Source organism: Barbus barbus (genome assembly GCF_936440315.1).
Source record: "Barbus barbus genome assembly, chromosome: 38".
Taxonomy (NCBI): domain Eukaryota; kingdom Metazoa; phylum Chordata; class Actinopteri; order Cypriniformes; family Cyprinidae; genus Barbus; species Barbus barbus.
Window position 1 is genome coordinate 12169783 of NC_136716.1, and position 22463 is coordinate 12192245.

The 22463-nt window shown below is 37.6% G+C and overlaps 2 protein-coding genes across 3 annotated transcripts; one reads left to right on the top strand and one right to left on the bottom strand.

Annotated features, from left to right (window-relative positions):
* Positions 1-331: 331 nt before the first annotated feature.
* Positions 332-13730, top strand: LOC306857695 (chondroadherin-like protein). The gene is made up of 8 exons (XM_079397754.1): positions 332-544; positions 1314-1485; positions 1599-1793; positions 1884-2185; positions 4774-5275; positions 5954-6640; positions 6727-6893; positions 12681-13730. Exons 2-8 carry the CDS (start codon positions 1324-1326, stop codon positions 12949-12951), a joined length of 2286 nt encoding a protein of 761 aa, XP_079253880.1. The 5' UTR covers positions 332-544; positions 1314-1323; the 3' UTR covers positions 12952-13730.
* Positions 13731-13782: 52 nt separating this feature from the next.
* On the bottom strand, positions 13783-21901 carry LOC306857692 (lethal(3)malignant brain tumor-like protein 2). Of its 2 annotated transcripts, XM_079397751.1 has the most exons (17): positions 21390-21901; positions 18712-18850; positions 18474-18619; positions 18281-18395; positions 18118-18197; positions 17854-17971; positions 16883-17017; positions 16707-16795; positions 16358-16607; positions 15556-15632; positions 15323-15427; positions 15083-15230; positions 14918-15000; positions 14581-14815; positions 14440-14505; positions 14120-14275; positions 13783-14032 (listed from the first exon to the last, which is right to left on the bottom strand). In XM_079397751.1, the coding sequence occupies exons 1-17, from the start codon at positions 21750-21752 to the stop codon at positions 13926-13928; spliced, it is 2412 nt and encodes an 803-aa protein (XP_079253877.1). In that variant the 5' UTR covers positions 21753-21901; the 3' UTR covers positions 13783-13925. The 2 variants fall into 2 exon arrangements, with proteins under 2 accessions (XP_079253877.1, XP_079253876.1); XM_079397750.1 differs by having other exon boundaries at positions 14440-14815.
* Between the last annotated feature and the right edge of the window lie 562 nt (positions 21902-22463).

Sequence of the window (22463 nt, forward strand, 5' to 3'; positions counted from 1 at the left end):
AAATATTCACCATTTCCAAATGTAAAGCCGTTTTGCATGCAGTTATAAAGTCCTGTAGTTCAGCTCTCACTCCATTGCACTTACACCAAACCCCTGAGTGACACAAATGCCCCAAGTTCACTGAGCCTTGAGCGGTCCAGCAAACCTGTCGGGAGATTTTCTCAGTATCTTGACTCGGAAAAGAATATAGGTGTTGAACCACTTGCAGGGAATCTTCTCTCCTCCAGTGGTTTATTTATGAGAGACTGATGGCCAGACTGAGAACAGTGCGCGTCTTTGTGTGCTGCAGAGCCGTGGTCTGAAGTCTCATGGGACGCAACGAACATATTTCGCAGTCGGAAAATCATTTTTTTCGGCTGCTTCGGTTTCGCTGCCCCGTAAGAAGTAGCGTTTTAAAACTGTTTTTATGTAACACTTTTCTCCGCATTTGTTCGAATTTTTATTTTGCAAGTATTTTGTTTATGACGGAACGATTCCATAGGCTTGGCTTCATTTGACGGAAATTTAAGACCTTGAGAGAGTCTCATATTTATTCCTACAGAAGGTGAGGAACATTTTTATTGCGTTTTTAGAGTGAGTTATTGAAATGTTTTATTCCTTTTAAAATGTGAAATATTGTAAATGTAATGCGTTATTTCGAATGTTGAAACATGTTTTACACATTGTAAAATAAACTTCACACTCAATAGCAGGGCATATAGTCACAGTATGGGGCAAGTTGTCACACCGAGAACCTGCCATCAAACAGCCTATTAAAAGGTTTTCAACTAAATGTAAAAACCGAATCAAAGCCATTATTGAAGAAGCAGACTTTACATAAATACCAGAACATTGTTTTGGACAACAAATCTGATCAATAAATTGATTTAATCGAATATCGAAATCCTTTCCAAAATGTATTACCCTTTTAGTTCACCTATTTGGTTATATCTATCTTTATTATGAAGCTGATACTTGTTTTACTGTATCCCAGTGTTATTGTCATAACTTATTTACACCTTTTTTTTTTTTTTTGGATGAATAAATGTAGAAATATAGGTATTATAAGAGGATTTCATTGTCAGATTTCACATTGGAGTCTGCTCCTGAAGTGCCTGTTTTGACATTCAGTTGTGAGGCAGTGAAGGAGTTGCATTCAACCATAAATTATGTGAATGCCTTCAATCCAGCCAGTTCAAACATACCAACAGAGCTCAACGCTAAATCCTCAAATCCTGCAGCGTTGGCGAATTTATTAAGCTTGCTGATTTGTTTCCTTAACCTGAATAAGGTAAATTAAGTTGTTACTTGGTGTTACCTTTTGTTTTACGCAGAAAGACCAAAATGTTTAGCTTTCTGACGTTGTCGGTAATAATGTTACTTGCCCTGAAGTTCCATACTGTGCAGTCTGGCAAATGCCCAAAGTTCTGCATCTGTGACAACATCCAGCTCACAGTTGCTTGTGTCAACAAGAATCTCACCGAGGTGCCACCTACCATTGATGAGGTAATCTCTGCACCACCCTGATCACTTTGGCCTTATTTTTTTTTTTTTTTTTACTGAATTTCTATAGATTATGTAATGCATTGATTTTATGCTGCCCTCTGTATATCTCCAAGATAACAGTGAAACTCGACCTGAGAGGAAATGACATGCATGAGCTTCCTAAAGGGGCGTTCACACACACCCCTTACCTCACACACCTGTCGCTGCAGAACAGCAACATCCAAAGGGTGCGAGAAGGAGCTTTCCGCAGACTCGGCCGGCTGGTCTTGCTCAACCTGGCCAACAACAAGATTGAGATCCTGTACCAGGTGAGAAATGCAAGACCTGATGAATTGGTCTTCATAGTTTTGTCCTGGACAATCTTTGCATGCATCTCATATATTTCTCTCCTAACAAAGGAGTCATTTGATGGGCTTTCATCGCTGAAGCAGCTAATTATTGACCGAAACAGAGTGGAGGAGATCCAGCCTGGAGCTTTTTCACAGCTTGGCCTTCTCAACCTCCTCTCACTTACACACAACCAATTGGTGTACATACCTAACATGGCATTTCAGGGTTTGCAGAACATCAAATTGCTACGTCTCAGTCACAATTCTGTTAATTATCTGGCAACAGAAGCATTTGCTGGCCTCTTTACTCTAACACGTTTGAGTCTGGATAACAATGAACTGCAATTTTTTCCCACTGAGACGATGACAAGGTAAGCTTAAAGAAATATTCTTGGTTTAAGTTATTGACTTAGATGCCACGAACTAACTTAATGAACTACTTATAAAAAATATCAGTCTTTATAAATTAACATTAACCTTGATCAGTGAGTCCAGGGGGGCCTCAGAATGACTTAAATGGTTTAAAGTAAGAGCAAACAAGCATTAAAATAAGCCCAACAACACCAAATTAAAAATCTTCTAATTTTAACTGACCTTTCCAATCATTTTCTTTTTTCTTTGAAGAAACAGTTCAGTTCTTACGGTCCTGAAAAATCTAGATATATGAGGAAGTGGTAGCCAAAATTGTTAGAACACCTGACAGATCTGGAAAATACTGACCTTTTTGGCCTCCAAAACATGATTTCATTTCATAATGTTCATGAAACATGCAGATGATTGCTCTGAGCACAACAAATATCAGATCAAGTGAGTCATACTGTTTTTATCCTATTTTAACTTAAATATTTGGTATGTCCACCTTTTGCAGCAATTACAGCAGCACATCTCTGGCATAATGTCAATATATTTCCTGAGAACTTCAACATTATCCCATGTCTTCTGCAACTCAAGCCAAAGGCTTTCCTTTGAATGTACAATAGATCTGTCCAGTTTATCTTCCAACTCGCCCCAAATTTGCTCGATGGGGTTGAGGTCTGGACTTTGAGGGAGCCAGTCCATAATTTTCAATGTTCCAGCAGATTCCTTCTGTCGCAGGTAGTTCTGGCAATAGTTAGAAGAATGTTTAGGGTCATGGTCGTGGTGAAAATAAATCCAGGCCCAATAAGATGACTCCCAGATGGATCCTAAAAATGCACCACTGCTGCACGTTGCCACGAAAGCTTATCATTTGCGCACATAGAGAGCAAACGTAAACTTAAGTGAAAGTAAACAGTTGAGAAAAAAAATCGGATGTGTATTAAATTGGACGTATTGTCTCTTAAAGTGACCTAATTTACTAGCTGCTGTCAGTGCCCTTAATGTTTATCCAAGAAATTAAATCAGAGAAAATCACTCCCAGCCCTTTACTGAACTACTTTGTAGTTTAACAAGAATTAATCTATAATTAATTAATACAGTGAAGACTATGCAATGCTATTTTATATTTGATTATTTGGTTTCTGTACCTGGACATCTACAAACTTGAAAAACGTAAACATTGAGTAAATAGCACAAATAAATATATAGAACAAACATATATTAAACTATTTCAAACAGGGCCCACAGGTACAACCTGCACCGGGGCCCCGCAAACCCCAGCTACGGCTGGGGAGCAGTGACCGATCAGTACACTTATATGTAGGATTAAAATTCTATGTGTCACATTTAATGTCCAACAGTTAAAGAATGTATATGTTATTCAGAATTCCTGCGCAATTATTCTATTCTGCTCCATCTGTGTGGCACGCATGCGCGCAGCAGCACTAGTTAGCTCGTGTAAGCCTCGCCCACTCCTGACAGCAAAATGGATATATTTGCATGACTTTCTAACATTTACAGATGAAAAATATACCTGTGACGTCTCAGTTATGCACTGAGGAAAACACAATGTCTCAAATGCATTAAACAGCACAAGTATTCGCTGTTTGCCATGGTGGATTGATTTGATCCATGCTTAAGAATAAGCATGCACGCCACATTATCCTGACTCATTGAACCTGGATCGAATTAGTCAGATTGCGTGAACTTGAATTGTCGTTTATGAAACCGCTTTAGTCCCGATTGATGTGGTTATTTCAAGTCAGGTTTTGGACTTTAATCCCTGCTTTTCTTAGCATCTTTTATGAAACATCCCTCTGATCTTACCAATCACTTAATGAGCAGGATAGGCCTTGTACATTCAATAGAATCACACAGCTGTGTCCTAAGACTCTTGCATCATCATCAATTTAACCACGATCACACCTGACAATGATTACACAAGTAATTTGGCTTCTTCTGTGAAGGAACATGATTGTGTGTCATTGAAAGTGAAGTAGGTCTGGCTTGTTTTTTTTTGTAAGAAAAATTACTTAAATCTCCTTATGATGACTATTCTATGGTTTATAGAGCATAATGATGACTTTGTAGATATTTAATTCGTTTTATGGGTATTGTAATGGCCAATTCAACAAAAACAACTGAAACCTCTTAAATATGCCAAGTGCTCTAATAATTTTGGCCACCACTGTAAGTAAAAGTAAATCATAAAAATGGAAAACAAAAATGGGCCCCTGGAGTTAAAAAGGTGGAGAACTACTGACCTAGATTAATAAAGGCTGAAAAAACTTAAATTGTTCATTGTTAGTTGATGCTTAATGTATAACAGAATAATGTTAACATATTGAAACTTATTGTGATTCACTTAAGAGTTAAATAGTTAAAATATAGTTATGATAATAGTTAAAAAACGTGTCAACAGTTAGCTATGTGCCAACCGGCAACAATTTACTTATTTCCACAATAAATAAATATTCATAAAATATTTTAAATGCTACAGTATGTTTTTATAATAACAGAATCATTTTAGAAAATATTTTAAAACTTACTTTAAAAGAATAGCATTATTTCTTACTCTTCTTTTCACTCATCCCTTTGTCAGACTTCCAGAAGTAACTCGCTTAGAGCTAAGCTACAACCCCATGACCTACCTTGGAGAGGAGTCTGTATCTATGTCCAAACTCACTCACCTCTTCCTGGATCATAACTCCCTGCAGGATTTTTCAAACGCAGCTATCCTGCTTTCTCCTCGTCTCGCTCATCTGGACCTAAGCCATAACCAGCTGCGCGTCCTGCAGCCAATGGCCCCTGGCTCTCCCAAACTGACTCGGCTCAATCTGGCAGGCAACCCTATCTACTGCAGCTGCTACATGCGGCCTTTGCGTGAGTGGGCGATGCGGGAGCGTGTTCGCTTGGGTGGTACGTGTGGAGGTCCTGCACATCTGTCCGGTGAGAATCTGGAGGCGGTACAGCCCGCTGATTTGCGCTGTCAGAGCCAGGAGGCCATGCTGAAGGCCGAGCTGGAGGAGCTGAGCAGACTGCCCACACTGCCCACAACCCCACCTCCAGATAAAGTCAAATGCCCAGCCAACTGTCAGTGTGAGGTGAGTGAAAACTTACTGGGGTAGATGCAAAAATAGAGTAACCGAAATGCCTTTTACATAGGTCAGTGACAAGACCTTTTTCCACTTAATTTATTTTACAATGACTTGACTACAAAGCATCATAAATGAGGAGCAATCTTATTTTATAAATTATTCTTTTATAGTGTATTATTCTTCATCTTATTAATATTATATCAAATAATTTTTCCATTATCATAAGGCATGCCATGTGGTGCAAACCTGATCATTTGAGATATTTGAAAAATAAATGAATAAACAAACGTTCCATGGAAAATGTGTCTATAGCCTTCTTTAATTAAATAATGATTAATAATGACAAGGTTATTACTTTCTGCTTTGTTTTCACAACAGGACATTTTTGCAAATATTATAAAAAAATTCATAAAGAGTGTGCACATTTAAATTTTATTGGCATGCTTTAAAAAAATCTGCATTTATTTTATTAAGTAGAAATACTAAAATAACAAATTAAAATGAAAAATGCAAACTTTATTGTAATATTTAAATGTTTAAAAAGAAAACAAAAACTAATAAAAAATGACAAAGGTAAAACCAGAAAATATAAAAAATAATGCAAAAACAAATTAACAAAAGCTATAACGTTAAAAAGAAATACTAAAAAAACACTATTGTCATTGACCCACATACATTTTGCAGGCTGAGAACCACCACTCATCTTGTGAAAACAAAGGCCTCACCAAGATCCCCCGTGGTTTTTCACCGGACACGCGCTTGTTGGACTTGCGGGACAACCATTTCCACTATGTCCCTGCAAACAGTTTCCCAGGCACTACGGAAGTGGTGTCCCTTCACTTGCAGCGCTGCAAGATCCATGAGGTAGAAGATGGGGCTTTCAATGGTATGAAGAGTCTGGTCTACCTCTACCTCTCAGAAAATGACCTCACTTCATTGAGTCCCGAGGCATTCAAGGGGTTGCCCCATCTCACTTACCTCCATCTGGAGAAGAATCGTTTCACCCATTTCCCCAAAGGAGCATTCAGGCTGTTGTCTGGTCTGCTGGCTCTGCACATGGAGAATAATGCTATCACTAAACTAGAAGCAGGGATCCTGACAGGTGCTGAGAAACTGAGGGGCCTCTATCTCACGTCTAACGCCATCACAGCAGTTGCTTCCAGGGCCTTAGATCCTGCACCTGACTTGGATACTCTTCATCTAGGCAGCAACAAACTGAAGGAGGTTCCAAGTGAGGCCCTTTCTAAAGCCAGCAGCCTAGCAGAGCTTAATCTTTCCCGTAACCCTATTCGCTGGATCGGAACAGGGGTTTTTCTGCCAGTTGCTGCCACAATTAAACATCTTTACCTTAATCATATGGGTTTAGAAAAGGTAAGGACAAAACTTTTTCTAATGCTACAAGAGGAATGCCAAACTACATTTAAATCTCTCTTCTATCTCTTGCCTTTTGTGTGAAGGCCTCTAAAGATTCACTAGCAGGACTGGGGTCTGGTCTGAGGAGTCTGTTTCTTGAAGGAAACCAACTTGAGGAGCTGCCAGACTTGGGGCCACTCACAGGACTCGAGGTCATAAACTTGGCAGAGAATCCACTGGTCTGCGATTGTCCACTGTTGCCTCTTCGCAAGTGAGTTTTTTTTCATAAAATGAACACCACCATTCAAAAGTGTAGGGTCAGTAAAACTGGTAACGCTTTACAATAAGGTTCCATTCGTCAACATTAGTTGACTACATTAGGAAACATGAACTAACAATACTAAGGCTGTTTAAGTATTTTTCATTCTTCGTTAATAGGAGTTAAGAGTTACTGTAAAATTAAAAAAAGAAAATACTTTTATTAAGCAAGGATGTATTATATTGATCAAAAATAACATCGATTACGTTCCAGAAGGTTTTGATTTCAAACAAATTTGGTTCTTTTGCACTGTTTTCATCCTAAAAAAAGTGTATCATGGTTTCCACAAAACAAAGCAGCAATATTTTAAAAAATATTAAAAATTATGAATTAGGCTTTGCCTTCACAGGAAGAAAATCTCACACACACGCATACAGTCATGGCCAAAAATATCGGCACCCTTGGTAAATATGATCAAAGGCGGCTGTGGAAATTAATCTGCATTGTTAATCCTTTTGATCTTTTATTTTAAAAATTTACTAAAATCTAACCTTTCATTGGATAAGAAGAATTTAAAATGGGGAAATATCATGAAATAAATGTTTTTCTCAAATACACGTTGGACACATTTATTGGCACCCCTAGAAATTCTTGTGTAAAAGATATCTGAAGTATATTCCCATTCATATTCACAATTTTGAGCACTCCAGGGTGATTATGAACATGAAATGAAGTCAAGTCACCTTTATTTATATTGCGCTTTTAACAATACAGATTGTGTCAAAGCACTTAACAGTATCAAACTGGAGGATAGAGTGTCAGTAATGTATAAAAATAAGATTAAACACTCAATTTTCAGTTAAGGCATTTCATTATTGAGTTCAGAGATGTTATTGTCTAGATCAGTTTAGTTTAAATAGTATCTGTGAAATCAAATTGACGATAATCACTAGAAATTAAGTGTCCCCAACTGAGCAAGCCAGAGGCGACAGCGGCAAGGAACCAAAACTCCCTCTGTGACAGAATGGAGAAAAAAAAACCTTGGGAGAAACCAAGCTCAGTTGGGTGGCCAGTTCTCCTCTGGCCAGGAGACAATTGTTTATTTGTTTACTTCATGTTTTAATTAAATGTATTTATTTCTATTTTATATTGTTGGAATTTCTAACAATAATAGTATTATGTAGTTAGGTATTTTATTTTATTTTATTGCATTTAAAGTCTAGGTCTTCACTGGGGATATGTCCCCGGGGCTCGTCTAGGTGTCCCGGCCTCCTCATCTCCCGGCGCCGATCCACCATCTGATCCGGACACGGACTGAGAAACAGAATAAGAAAGAAACGGACAAATATTAGCGTAGATGCCATTCTTCTTACGATGTAACGAGTACATCGTGTGTTATGGGGTTGAGTAATAGAAGCGTATTAGTGTGTTGTGTAAGCCAGGTTAAAGAAATGTGTCTTTAATCTAGATTTAAACTGACAGAGTGTGTCTGCCTCCCGAACAGCGTTAGGTAGATTGTTCCAGAGTTTGGGTGCTAAATAGGAAAAGGATCTGCCGCCCGCAGTTGATTTTTATATTCTAGGAATTATCAAACGGCCAGAGTTTTGAGAACGCGGCGGACATGGAGGATTATAATGTGATAAGAGCTCGCTCAGGTACTAAGGAGCTAAGCCATTCAGGGCTTTATAAGTAGTTAACAAGATTTTAAAATATATACGATGTTAAAATCTATACGAGCCAGTGCAGTGTTGACAGAACCGGGCTAATATGGTCATACTTCTTGGTTCTAGTAAGAACTCTAGCTGCTGCATTTTGGACCAGCTGTAATTTGTTGATCAAGCGTGCAGAACAACCACCTAATAAAGCATTACAATAGTCTAACCTTGAGGTCATAAACACATGAATTAGCATTTCTGCATTTGACGTTGAGAGCATAAGTCGCAATTTAGATATGTTTTTGAGATGGAAAAACAGTTTTACAGATGCTAGAAACATGGCTTTCAAATGAAAGATTGCTATCAAACAGCACACCTAGGTTCCTAACTGATGACGAAGAATCGACAGAGCAGCCGTCTATTGTTAGATAGTGTTCTAGGTTATTACATGTGGGGTTTTTAGGTCCGGGGGTAATTAACACTTCTGTTTTTTTCAGAATTTAGCAGTAAGAAATTACTCGTCATCCAGTTTTTTATATCGACTATGCATTCCGTTAGTTTCTCAATTTGGTGTGTTTCACCGGGCCGCGAAGAAATATAGAGCTGAGTATCATCAGCATAACAGTGAAAGCTAACACCATGCCTCCTGATAATATCCCCCAAGGGTAACATGATGGCGCTCAGATAAGTACGATTTGAACCATGATAAGGCACTTCCACTAATGCCAACAAAGTGTTCTAGTCTATTCAAAAGAATGTTGTGGTCGATAGTGTCGAACACAGTGCTAAGATCCAGTAGCTCTAATAAAGAGATACAACCACGATCAGATGATAAGAGCAGGTAATTTGTAACTCTAATGAGAACAGTCTCAGTACTATGATACGGTCTAAATCCTGACTGGAATTCCTCACAGATAGCATTTTTCTCTAAGAAGGAATATAATTGTGAGGATACTACCTTTTCTACTATCTTTGACAGAAAAGAGAGATTTGAGATCGGTCTGTAATTAACTAGTTTTTGGGGTCAGATTATGTTTTTTTAATGAGAGGCTTAATTACAGCCAATTTGAAGGTTTTGGGGACACATCCTAATGACAATGATGAATTAATAATAGCCAAAAGAGCATATATGACTTCTGGAAGCAGCTCTTTTAGTAGTTTAGATGGAATAGGGTCTAACATGCATTTTGTTGGTTTAGATGATTTAACAAGTTTATACAATTCTTCCTCCCCTATAGTAGAGAATGAGTGGAATTGTTCCTCAGGGGATCTATAGTGCACTATTTGATGCGATACTGTAGCTGACGGCTGCATGATTACAATTTTATCTCTGATGGTATCGATCTTGGAAGTAAAATAGTTCATAAAGTCATTACTGCTGTGCTCTTGGGGAATGCCAACATCTGTTGATGCTTTATTTTTCGTTAATTTAGCCACTATATTGAATAAATACCGGGGGTTATGTTTGTTTTCTTCTAGAAGAGACGAAAAGTAATCAGATCTAGCAGTTTTTAATGCTTTTCTGTAGGATAGGGTACTTTCCCGCCAAGCTATACGAAATACCTCTAGTTTTGTTTTCCTCCAGCTGCTCTCCATTTTCCGGGCTGCTCTCTTTAGGGTTTTCTTTGATCGTCCTTAAGCGTAAAGGAGCAACTGCATCTAAAGTGCTAGAAAAGAGAGAGTTCATAGTTTCTGTTACATCAAGTTGTTCTGAGCTATTGGCTATGCTGAGGAATTGAGATAAATCAGGAAGATTACTTATCCAGCCATGTCTCACAGAAATATGAATAGGAGGGAAAACAAAGCCCAAATTCTCTTAATCATCCATCACAATAAGAAAAACCAAAGCATATATTTCTGATGTACAGCAAAAGATAACTGAGCTTCACAAATTAGCGAAGTGGCTTTAAGAAAAGCGCTAGAACAGTGAAAATTCCCATTTCAACATCAGGGCAATAATTAAGAATTTCCAATCAACATAAAATGTTACGAAACTGCCTGGAAGAGGACGTGTGTCTATATCGTCCTAATGCACGGTGAGGAGGGGAATTTGAGTGGCTAATGACTCTCCAAGGACCACAGGTGGAGAATTGCAGAAAATAGTTGATTCTCAGGGTCAGAAAACATTTAAAAAAATTGTCAAACAGCACCTACATCACCACATGTTGTTTAGGAGGGTTTCAAGAAAAATTCTCCTAGCTCATCCAAAAGCAAACTCCAGCATATTCAGTTGTCAGACACGACTGGAACTTCAAATGGGACTGGCTTCTATGGTCAAACGAAACAAAAAAATTAGCTTTTTAGCAGCAAGCACTCAAGATGGATTTGGTGAACACAGGGATAAAAAGTAGCCCATGTGTACAATGAAATATACTGCTGTATTTTTGATGTTGTGGGCCTATATTTCTGCTGGAGGTCCTGGACATCTTGTTTAGACACATGGCATCATGGATTCTATCGAATACCAACAGATAAAAAATCAACAAGTGACTGACTCTGTTAGAAATCTAATAATGGGCCATGTTTGGATCCTCCAACCATACAATAATCCAAACACAAACCTCAAAAACAACACAAAAATGGGTCACTGTGCACAAAACCAAGCTTCTGTTATGGCCATTCTAGTCCTCTGACCTGAACCCTGTAGAAAATGAGTGAGGTGAACTGAAGAGAAGAAGCACCGACTTGGAGCTGTGAATCTAAAGGATCTGGAGAGATTCTGGTCTCTGATCTCTTGTCAGGTGTTCTCTAACCTCATCAGGTATTATAGGAGAAAATTTAGAGATGTTAAACTGGCAAATGGAGGTTTCAAAAAGTTTTGAATAAAAGGGTGCTGTTAATTGTGGCCAATGTTTATTAAATTATTTATTTATTTTTTATTATTAATTTCATAATTATATTTTCCCCCATTTTAAATTCTTATTATCCAATGAAAGGTTAGATTTTTATGATTTTTTTTAAATAAAAGATCAAAAGGATTAATGCAGATTAATTTTCACAGCCTTCTTTGATCATATTTACCAAGGGTGCCGATATTCTTGGCCATGACTGTATATATACACATATGCAGAGTACCATCCCAAAAGTAAAGTGTGCTGGTAGCGGCCTCATGCTATGGGGCTGTTTTTCAGCGGCAGGGACTAGAGTAGAAGAAAAGCTCAATGCACCAAAATATAGAGATAGCCTTAATGAAAACCCAGTCTAGAGCATTCAGAACCTCAGACTGGGCAGAAAGTTCACCTTCCAGCAGAACAATGACCCTAAACAGACATCAAGAGTGGCTTATAGACAACTCTGTGAATGTCCTTGAGTGGCCCAGCCATAGCCTGGGCTTGAACCCAATCAAATATTTCTGGAGAAATCTGAAAATGTGCGTCTGCCCCCATCCAACCTGACAGAGCTTGAGAGATGAAGAGGTTAGGAGAAGAATGGCAGATAATTGCCAAATGCTGATGAGCAAAGCTTGTAACATCAAACAAAAAAATACTTGAGGTCTGTAAAGGTGCTTCAGCTAAGTATTGAGTTAAGGGTATGAATATATACGGTTATATATATATATATATATATATGTTTTTTACTAGATTTTTGATCATGCAAATGCAGCCTTATTACACATACACGTTACAGTAGGTGCGTCCCAATTCACATACTAATGCACTATTCTATGCTGTTTTGTAGTATAAATAGTGTGAGTAGTGTGTTCACACTGAAAATTCCCCCCAAAAAGTGCACTTTAAAAACCTGGATGATGCACTTAAAGAAAAAAACTAAGCGTGGAATGTTGGGACACTTCATGCACTCAACTGTTGCAACTTTAAATGACATCGGGCAGGGCAAGTGGCTGTCAGACTCAATTGTTTAATGACAAAATAACTATATCATTTATACACTGCACGGTTGAGTGCGGAAGTGTAGTGCATCACTGGGGATGCAGCAAGTATGCTTTCATAGTACAACACTTTATCTTAAAAGATTGAGAACATTTTTGAGTTTTATCTGTTAAAAAAAGTTACTACTGCTCCGGTTCAAAGGAGTTTGTTATGGTTTTACAGATTATTCATCATAGAGTGGCTTGAACTGACCTCCATCATTGCATTGCTGATGCTTGTTCTTTTTGACCTTATATTTTTCCTTCTGCCACTAGGTGGATCGAGCAAGTGAATCTGAAGGTCAGAGCCACCTGTGGCCATCCACCAGAACTCAGAGGTCAAAAGGTCAAAGACGTCCATGTTTTTAAGAGCTGCCCAGGGGAAAAGCCTCCTCCTATTCAGCACCTAAAACCAACCATGGCCACAAAGACTGAATCTGCTTTAATCCGTCCTCCAAAAGTCATCAAGATCAAAGGCAAACCAAGCAAAACTGCAAAACCTAATACAGTGCAGAAAAGTACCACGAAGAAAAGGAAGTCGGTGTGATTCTGCTGTATTTACATCACTGTAACTGATGTAGATAAATATAACCTGAAGCCCATTTTAAACAGTTTATTATTGAGGGTGTTTGTTTTATATATATGTGACCCTGGACCACAAAACCAGTCTTAAGTCGCTGAGGTATATTTGTAGCAATAGCCAAAAATACATTGTATGGGTCAAAATTATCCATTTTTCTTTTATGCCAAAAATCATTAGGATATTAAGTAAAGATCATGTTCCATGAAGATATTTTGTAAATTTCCTACTAATAAAAACTTAATTTTTGATCAGTAATATGCATTGCTAAGAACTTCATTTAGACAACTTTAAAGGTGATTTTCTCAGCATTTAGATTTTTTTGCACCCTCAGATTCCAGATTTTCAAATAGTTGTATCTTAGCCAAATATCGTCCGATCCTAACAAACCATACATCAATGGAAAGATTATTTATTCAGCTTTCAGATGATGTCAATTTGAGAAATTGACACTTATGACTGGTTTTGTGGTCCAGGGTCACATATGACTGTTTAGAGTGTTCAATTAACCTGCTTGATTGTCAAAGGAATGTACTATGCTAGTTCACTGGTCAGTAAAACAGTTATACACTTCTGGTGATATACCTTGAAATCACCAAGAATTTGAAGATTGTTTAGGCTTAATTCTGTTGCAAAAAATGAGTTCAGTCAGAAAGTGCCTTAACACAAATGAAGTCATTTTAATAGAAGATTTCAGTAATGTGAAAAAAAATAACTGTATAAAAATAAAGTAATAATATAATCACTCAACTGTTCCTATGGTTTACACTTAACAGCTTGGTTGAGTTAAATGGCTTCCAGTGTTATTTCAGAACAAAAATTAATGATTAATAAACAGTCTACTAGTGTTTAATATTAAAACCCACAAAATAGACAATCTGCTTCACACTCTTGCATATATATATATATATATATATATATTATATATAAGCAGAGTAGGGTTAAACTGAGTCCTCCTGTTTGAAGGTTGTGAAGCGTTCTGGGTTGTCACTTTCTTTGGATAATAAAAGGGTTTCCATTTCCTCCACCTTCACTTTTACTGCAATAACTGTAGAGACAGGCAAATCATGTAAGAACTTAGTACATACACGTTTTTTTGAATATACATTTTTTGAATGAATAGATTGCTACATACTTTCTTCCTCAGGTTCAGTCTTTATTTGTAAGGTAAGTGGAGTGACAGAAGGGTTTGATGCCTCTTGTGATCGATTCGTCTCTGGATTCTCAGTGGGATGTGCGGGTTGGGTTTTATTTGTGCATTTACTCATGTTTTTCTTTACAAATCTTCGCTCTAAAGTGAAAAATACAGAATCATAAGAGAATGAAAGGAAGCTACTGACTACACGATATAAAACTAGTTAAGAGAAATTTGATGAATATACCCATCATGTGCTTTAAATATTTAAATCGTTTAAGAATCAACAATTTATCGATGTAACCAAAAATTAAACTTACTCCTCCTTCCCATAAAAGGTTTTGCCTTTTTACTTGTGTGTGAGCGTTCCTGACCCTGAGGTGGTTCTACACAAGAGGGCAAAATATAACAACCAAATGTTGGACAGCATATATGAACTCTGAAAATGACAATTATTTTACCTGGGCCGATGGGTGGCTGCAGCTGGTAGCCAGTGATTTCACACCAGCCCACAGGATAAATTTCAGGAGACTGACAGTCTACCCACTGATCAAACTCAGGCTCCCAGCCATCAAAGTGAAGAAGGAGAAGCCGGCCTACGCAGCGCCTAACAGTGGCCACACACACCAACCGTGGCTCCATGAGGTCCACTGCCTCTAGCTTCATACCTGAGGTAAAGCCATGGCCTACATCATCCTGGGAAAGACGCATGAGGGAGGGACCACAAGATGAGCTTAAAACAAACTCACATATGCATTAACATTGTATATGGTTCAACTATCAAAATAAAAGGTTTACTGTGTTGAAAAGTCTTCGTGGAGCAGCTACAGTTCCTGTTTCTTCTAAATATTTTGTCCATGAGAATGTGGCATGATCATAACCTAACGAGAAAGGAGGCAATTTCAACATTTTTTCAACAATTTCTTTTACTTAATTACTGATTTTAGAAGTTGAAGACATTACCAGGAGGTAGGGTAAGAGGTATGTTGTTGCTCTCGCAGTATCCAACAGGTAAAATGGCATGTGAGCTGGCATGATAACAAAACCAGTCAGAGCCATCAACGATCTCGACACCGTCAATGCCTACCATGATGTATCCATCCAGCAACACCTGAGTGATAAGATAAGCCAGGTCAATGCAAATACTTTAAACAAGCAACTTAAATGTTCACTTAAATGTAATAAACTGTGGCTGTATCGTACCTTACGGACTGATGCAACGCAGATGTTCCCAAGGTTCAGAGGATCAATTGCTTCAAGCTTCATGCCTTCCTCAAAAAACTTATCTCCCATGTAAACTGTCCTCAACTGTTTGCATAGAGTAAGGAATTATACATACATAGTAAAATATTACATGCCGTAAGATTTTTAAAGTAACAAATTTAACAAAGTGACAATTTTAGTTTAACATTTAGTGAAATGGTATATGCACTAACCTTCTTGAACTGATCTGGCACACTGTTTTGAAGGACTTTGCGAAATGCTGGATGGCTACTCATGTTGACACTCGTATCTGTGTGAGAAATATGCATGATATTTTCTACAAATAACCTAAGACAAACAAGTAACAAAATAGTATGAAAAAAGGTTATTTTTTAATATGAGCCAGAAACCTGCTTCCATAGGAAAATATTAATTGGTAACACTTTATTTTAAGGTGCCCTTGTTACAAGTTACATGTACTTACTATTTTAATAACAATAAATTATGCATAATTACATGCAAGTAACACTAAGCCAAACCCTAATCCTAACCATATAGTAAAGTACATGTAGTAATATTACTCAGTGTTTAAATGAATAATTACACTGTAACAAGGACACCGTAAAATAAAGTGTAACCTATTCATCTTTACAAAAATAAATAAATAATACAAATTTCCTTTTTTCTACAAAGCCCTGCACATGACATAAAAATTATGACGACGACAAATTAAGAATTTGTCCCAAGATTAATTCATTTGTGGTAACGTTTTATTAATTCACTCCCTCACTTCAGTTATACCCTTCCATCGACTGGCTATGATTTCACTAATACAAGCCAACAAATAAATAAGTCATAGGAACAGATTCTTCTTATAAAACCATATCTTTATTGGACAATTATGAATGATAACAAGAAAATTCAAATGTGTGTCATGTGTGGGGATCAGTTTTTTTCAGCTTGCTCATGTCAAATTTTCTGCATGTTTGTACCACGATTTTGTTTATCTGTCTGTATCTCACAGTTTTTTCTCACCTGTTTCTTTGATTGAGTGGCCCACTCTTTCAGACCAGCCTACAGGGTGTAATAGAGGACTCTGCATGTGACACCAGAAATCGGAGAGCACTTCACCCGAGGGTCCCAGTCCCCCATCTTCATACAGCAGTCTGAGTCGGCCTCCTATGACAGTATCCACCACCGCCAAACGAGTACGGCTCACCTGCGAGCGATCGACCACCTCCACCCGAACCCCCTGCCTGAACGGACACCTCAAACTATCTGCCATCTGAAACACAGACAGATGGGAAACAGAGGATAACAGTTATGCAGAAATGAAAGAAAAACAGATGGTATCAATGGAATAGTAATATTTAAGTGCTGCCACCTTGACATGAAAGTCAACAGGAAGAGTGTGCGCTCCAACCAGGCTCTCCATCAGGTAGGATTTCCAGTCTTTAATATGCTGGTGGACCTCTATAGGGGAAAAAAATTAAAAATAAAAATCAAGATTTAGCATTTTTATAGAATTTATACCCAGTGACCTATGGCGTAAACACTCACCTTGAGGGGGCACCAGGAGCTTGCTGTTCACTGCACACCAGCCAATAGGATGAACATCAGCCGTGCCTAAATTACACCACAGGTCATGGCTGTCATCATCCTCAAAGCCTTCATAACGCAGAAGAGCCATATAGCCTGAGAGAAACACAACAAATCTAATTAACGCACAATATCACATAATAGTACCCATAATTTAATTTAACTGCACACTAAGAAATGTACAATGTTTACAACACAAAGTGTACAACACTTATTACAACCTAATAAACCACTCTGTCAATGTGTAGCTTAAAAACATGATGTCATATAAACATACAGTCAGTGTAACCACTGTCAGACTACACTGTATTTTTGTATTTTTGTGCAGACAGGCTAGTTTGATAGTTTGTTTACTTTGTATTGTTCTTTATTGTCTTTTTATATCAAAGCTTGTTTAACTCATTTGATACAGACAGCAAACTCAAAATTCAAGTCAAATTATATTGACTTGATAAAATATAAATATAAAACACACTTATGTTCCTAATTTGAGGTCAGTAAGTGTCTTTAAACAAAGTAATACCTTTATTCAGCAAGACCATATTAAACTGATTGGAAAAAGTGACAGTAAAGACATTTATAATCTCATTCTATTTCAAATCTTTTTTTAAACTTTCTATTCACCAAATAATTTTTTCTTGAGCACTAAATCAGCAAGACTTAAGTATTCAGCTTTGCCTTCACAGGAATAAATGACACTTTTAAATATAATAAAATAGAAAAAGTTTTTTTTTGCAATTATATTTCATAATGTTACTGCTTTTACTGTATTTTCTTTTATTAAATAAATGCAGTCTTGGTTAACATAAGATAATTTTCAAAACACACACACACAAAACAATCGTACCAACCCCAAACTTCTGAATAATAGCATAATTATTCAAAATATATTTCTATTTTATTACAAATATTAATAATATGGAATTATATACCTGTCAGCTGTACAACAGTGGCGATCCAGTACACCTTACTTGGCAAGGCTGTGTGAGTGTTGAGAACCTCCACTTTTAACCCCACATAGATGTTGTCCCATTGAGCGCAGAGTGGTACCTGTGATGCGGGGAGTCACGGATTGACCATCATCATGCAATAGCAACAATAATGTGAAGGGCATTTACACATTGTTGTAACATTCACCACATTTATTTTTAACAGGAACATTTTTGCAAGAACCACAGTGGATAGAAAACACTCACATGTCTGAAGCAGGACACTGGGGCAGCAAGGAGACCACTTTTCTCAAGGTAATTACCCCAGTCAAACCCAGCCAAAGTAGCTTGGACATAGACAGTAACAACAGTTAGACATTTGTATAGCTCACTGTAGTGAAACATAAGAGTAATCTGTGTGTTTTCTCACCATCTTGTCCAAATGCTCTGCTCTCCTGATGCTGCTCACTGACTTTTGAGGGTGAAGCCTCAGTCTGTGATTTCAGAGACAGTTTGTGTGATGCCTTCTTAGTGGGTGGCCTTCCCTGGACACATGAAACACACAAAAATTGAATCACTGTTCGAATAAATGTGGGTATATATACTTTGCCAGACATTCCCACCTGGAGCCGTGCAAGAATTGAGGATTTCTTTGAGTTGGATGAGTATGAACGTGAGTATGAACGTGAGCATGACCCACTACAGAATCGCTTGGACCTGGAGAAAAAGGTTTCCGTGGTGCCTTTGGTTCCACACATTTCACATGTAACTGCAGAGACATAAAATTGAGTTGGGTTTACATATACTTGTCCATGGCATGCATTTGTGCATGCTTATTAATACAAGCGTTCCTGAATTTACCCATTCCATCACTTTCTGCACAGGAAGAAAGTGTCATAGAATTATTAACATCATCATCACTGGAATTCTGCTGACTGTGGTGTTCTCCATCAAATATTCCTTCTTCTCCATCATTCAGAAATGTCCATTCCTGTTCATCCTTTTTAGGAAAAGCAAAGTTATTTATTAATTAATCAAAACAATGGTTAAAGTAGTAATAAAACATACATACCACCAGTCAAAAGCTTGGAATAATATTTTTAAGTATTTTTGGCTCGTCAAGGCTGCATTTGTTTGATTAAAAATATAGTGAAATATTACATTTTAAAGTAATGGTGTAAAGCAGTTAAACATTTTTTTTAATCTGATTTATTCCTGTGTTGGCAAAACTGAATTTTCAGCAGCTATTACTTCAGTCTTCAGCGTTACATGATCCTTCAGAAATCATTCTAATATAATGTTTTGTTGTCCAAGAAACACATCTTATTATTATCAATGCTGATGGCAGTTGTGCTGCTTAATATTTTTGATATAATTAGTGCTGTCAAACGATTAATCACATCCAAAATAAAAGTTTTTGTTTACATAATACAGTATGTGTGTGTGTTCTGTGTATATTTATGTATAAATAAAAACACATACAGAGTATATTTTGAAAATATTTATATGTATTTACATGTATATATTTATATTCATGTAATTTCTATAATATATAAATTTAATATACAAACCCGATTCCAAAAAAGTTGGGACAATTGTGAATAAAAACAGAAAGCAATGATGTGGAAGTTTCAAATTTCAATATTTTATTCAGAATACAACATAGATGACATATCAAATGTTTAAACTGAGAAAATGTATAAATTTAAGGGAAAAATAAGTTTATTTTAAATTTCATGGCATCAACACATCTCAAAAAAGTTGGGACAAGGCCATGTTTACCACTGTGTGGCATCCCCTCTTCTTTTTATAACAGTCTGCAAACGTCTGGGGACTGAGGAGACAAGTTGCTCTAGTTTAGGAATAGTAATGTTGTCCCATTCTTGTGTAATACAGGCTTCTAGTTGCTCAACTGTCTTAGGTCTTTTTTGTCGCATCTTCCTCTTTATGATGCGCCAAATGTTTTCTATTTGTGAAAGATCTGGACTGCAGGCTGGCCATTTCAGTACCCGGATCCTCCTTCTACGCAGCCATGATGTTGTAATTGATGCAGTATGTGGTCTGGCATTGTCATGTTGGAAAATGCAAGGTCTTCCCTGAAAGAGACAACGTCTGGATGGGAGCATATGTTGTTCTAGAACTTGGATATACCTTTCAGCATTGATGGTGCCTTTCCAGATGTGTAAGCTGCCCATGCCACACGCACTCATGCAACCCCATACCATCAGAGATGCAGGCTTCTGAACTGAGCGCTGATAACAACTTGGGTTGTCCTTGTCCTCTTTAGTCCGGATGACATGGCGTCCCAATTTTCCAAAAAGAACTTCAAATTTTGATTTGACTGACCACAGAACAGTTTTCCACTTTGCCACAGTCCATTTTAAATAAGCCTTGCCCCAGAGAAAACGCCTGCGCTTCTGTATCATGTTTAGATATTGCTTCTTTTTTGACCTATAGAGTTTTAGCCGGCAACGGCAAATGGCACGGTGGATTGTGTTCACCGACAATGTTTTCTGGAAGTATTCCTGAGCCCATGTTGTGATTTCCATTACAGTAGCATTCCTGTATGTGATGCAGTGCCGTCTTGGGGCCCGAAGATCACGGGCATCCAGTATGGTTTTCCGGCCTTGACCCTTACGCACAGAGATTGTTCCAGATTCTCTGAATCTTTGGATGATATTATGCACTGTAGATGATGATAACTTCAAACTCTTTGCAATTTTTCTCTGAGAAACTCCTTTCTGATATTGCTCCACTATTTTTCGCCGCAGCATTGGGGGAATTGGTGATCTTCTTGCCATCTTGACTTCTGAGAGACACTGCCACTCTGAGAGGCTCTTTTTATACCCAATCATGTTGCCAATTGACCTAATAAGTTGCAAATTGGTCCTCCAGCTGTTCCTTATATGTACTTTTAACTTTTCCGGCCTCTTATTGCTACCTGTCCCAACTTTTTTGGAATGTGTAGCTCTCATGAAATCCAAAATGAGCCAATATTTGTCATGACATTTCAAAATGTCTCACTTTCAACATTTGATATGTTATCTATATTCTATTGTGAATAAAATATAAGTTTATGAGATTTGTAAATTATTGCATTCCTTTTTATTCGTAATTTGTACAGTGTCCCAACTTTTTTGGAATCGGGTTTGTATAAGCAACATATTTTTCTTAAATATATACATGCATGTGTGTGCTTATATATATATATATATATATATACACACAGTATATTATGTGAACAAAAGCTTTTATTTTGGATGCGATTAATCGTTTGACAGCACTAAAACATTACTTATTTTACATAGATTATAAATGTCTGTACTGTCACTGTTCATTTTGATCAGTTAAATCTGATGTTGCAGAATAAAAGTAGGCTATTGAATTCTTTCTTAACAAATCTTACTGGCCTCAAACTTTAGTAGTTTTCCAATTATTATATTTATTTAGTTTTTGCACGTTTGGGCCTCCATACCTAGCCTCGGACTTTTTCAAAGAGTCTCCATTAAAAGAAGAAAGAGTGATGATGGGATACTCACTGATGCGAGATGTTGAGGTTCAGTGGTCGCTCCGCGTCTCCTCTTCGCACAAAAGGAACAGGAGACACCGCTTCCTCCGCAGTTACTGCACGGTGGTCGGATGAAGACAGTCGGGACAGCTCCATCCTTCAGTCTCAGCCCTCTGAATCCCATCGTCTTTGCAGCAGATTTCGGATCAAAGCAGTCTTTGCTGAAGTGCTCAGAGCATAGATGGGAGTACGTCTTGGCGACCCATTTCTTTCGGGTCTTCTTGACCTGCTCCTCCCATTTACGGAACTCCTCGGGGTCCCTGGGAAATCTGAACATTGCAACATTTTGCCCACTGAACTTCCCACAGCCATAAGCTACACATCGGTTAGGCATTTGCAATTTTTAATATAGATGTGGGATCAAATAAAGGTTCACTGCGTCTTCGGGAATATAGTTTGCAGCTGGCTCCAAATGTTGCCTGCGAATTACGTTCAAGAAGCATTAAAACATTTAAATATTTCCAACACATAACATTGCACCACATTACTTTGCAATCATTCAATGGTGCACGCATATAAACAAAGCTTTGAAGAACATCTAAGAGCTCCCTGTAAATGTAAACACTGAGCAAAACGCAAAGCAAAAATATGCACGTTGTTGTGTGTAAAACAAAACATTTCTCACCTGCTTTAAGTTACCTCGTGGTGTGGTTTGCTTATTGTGAACAGCGCATTATCGCCATCATCCGGACTGGAGAACAATAACAGTTACATTGCATAATGATTTTATTAACCTGTATGATTTTATACGCTGGTTGTTTGTAATACGATGTGATTTTATAAAAATCCTTAGTAATAAAGAAAACGATTTATGTGTAGCTATTATACATTGACTATTACTTGAAACAGTGTTTGAATACTCATCTATGCATGCAACGACACAGCGTGGTTCCATGGTGTAATGGTTAGCACTCTGGACTCTGAATCCAGCGATCCGAGTTCAAATCTCGGTGGAACCTGACTTTTGTTTTCTGGAAGGTAACTTAAGACAAGTTAAGCACGTTGTATTTCATAGTGCGTTTCACAATGTTTATACTGTACTTAT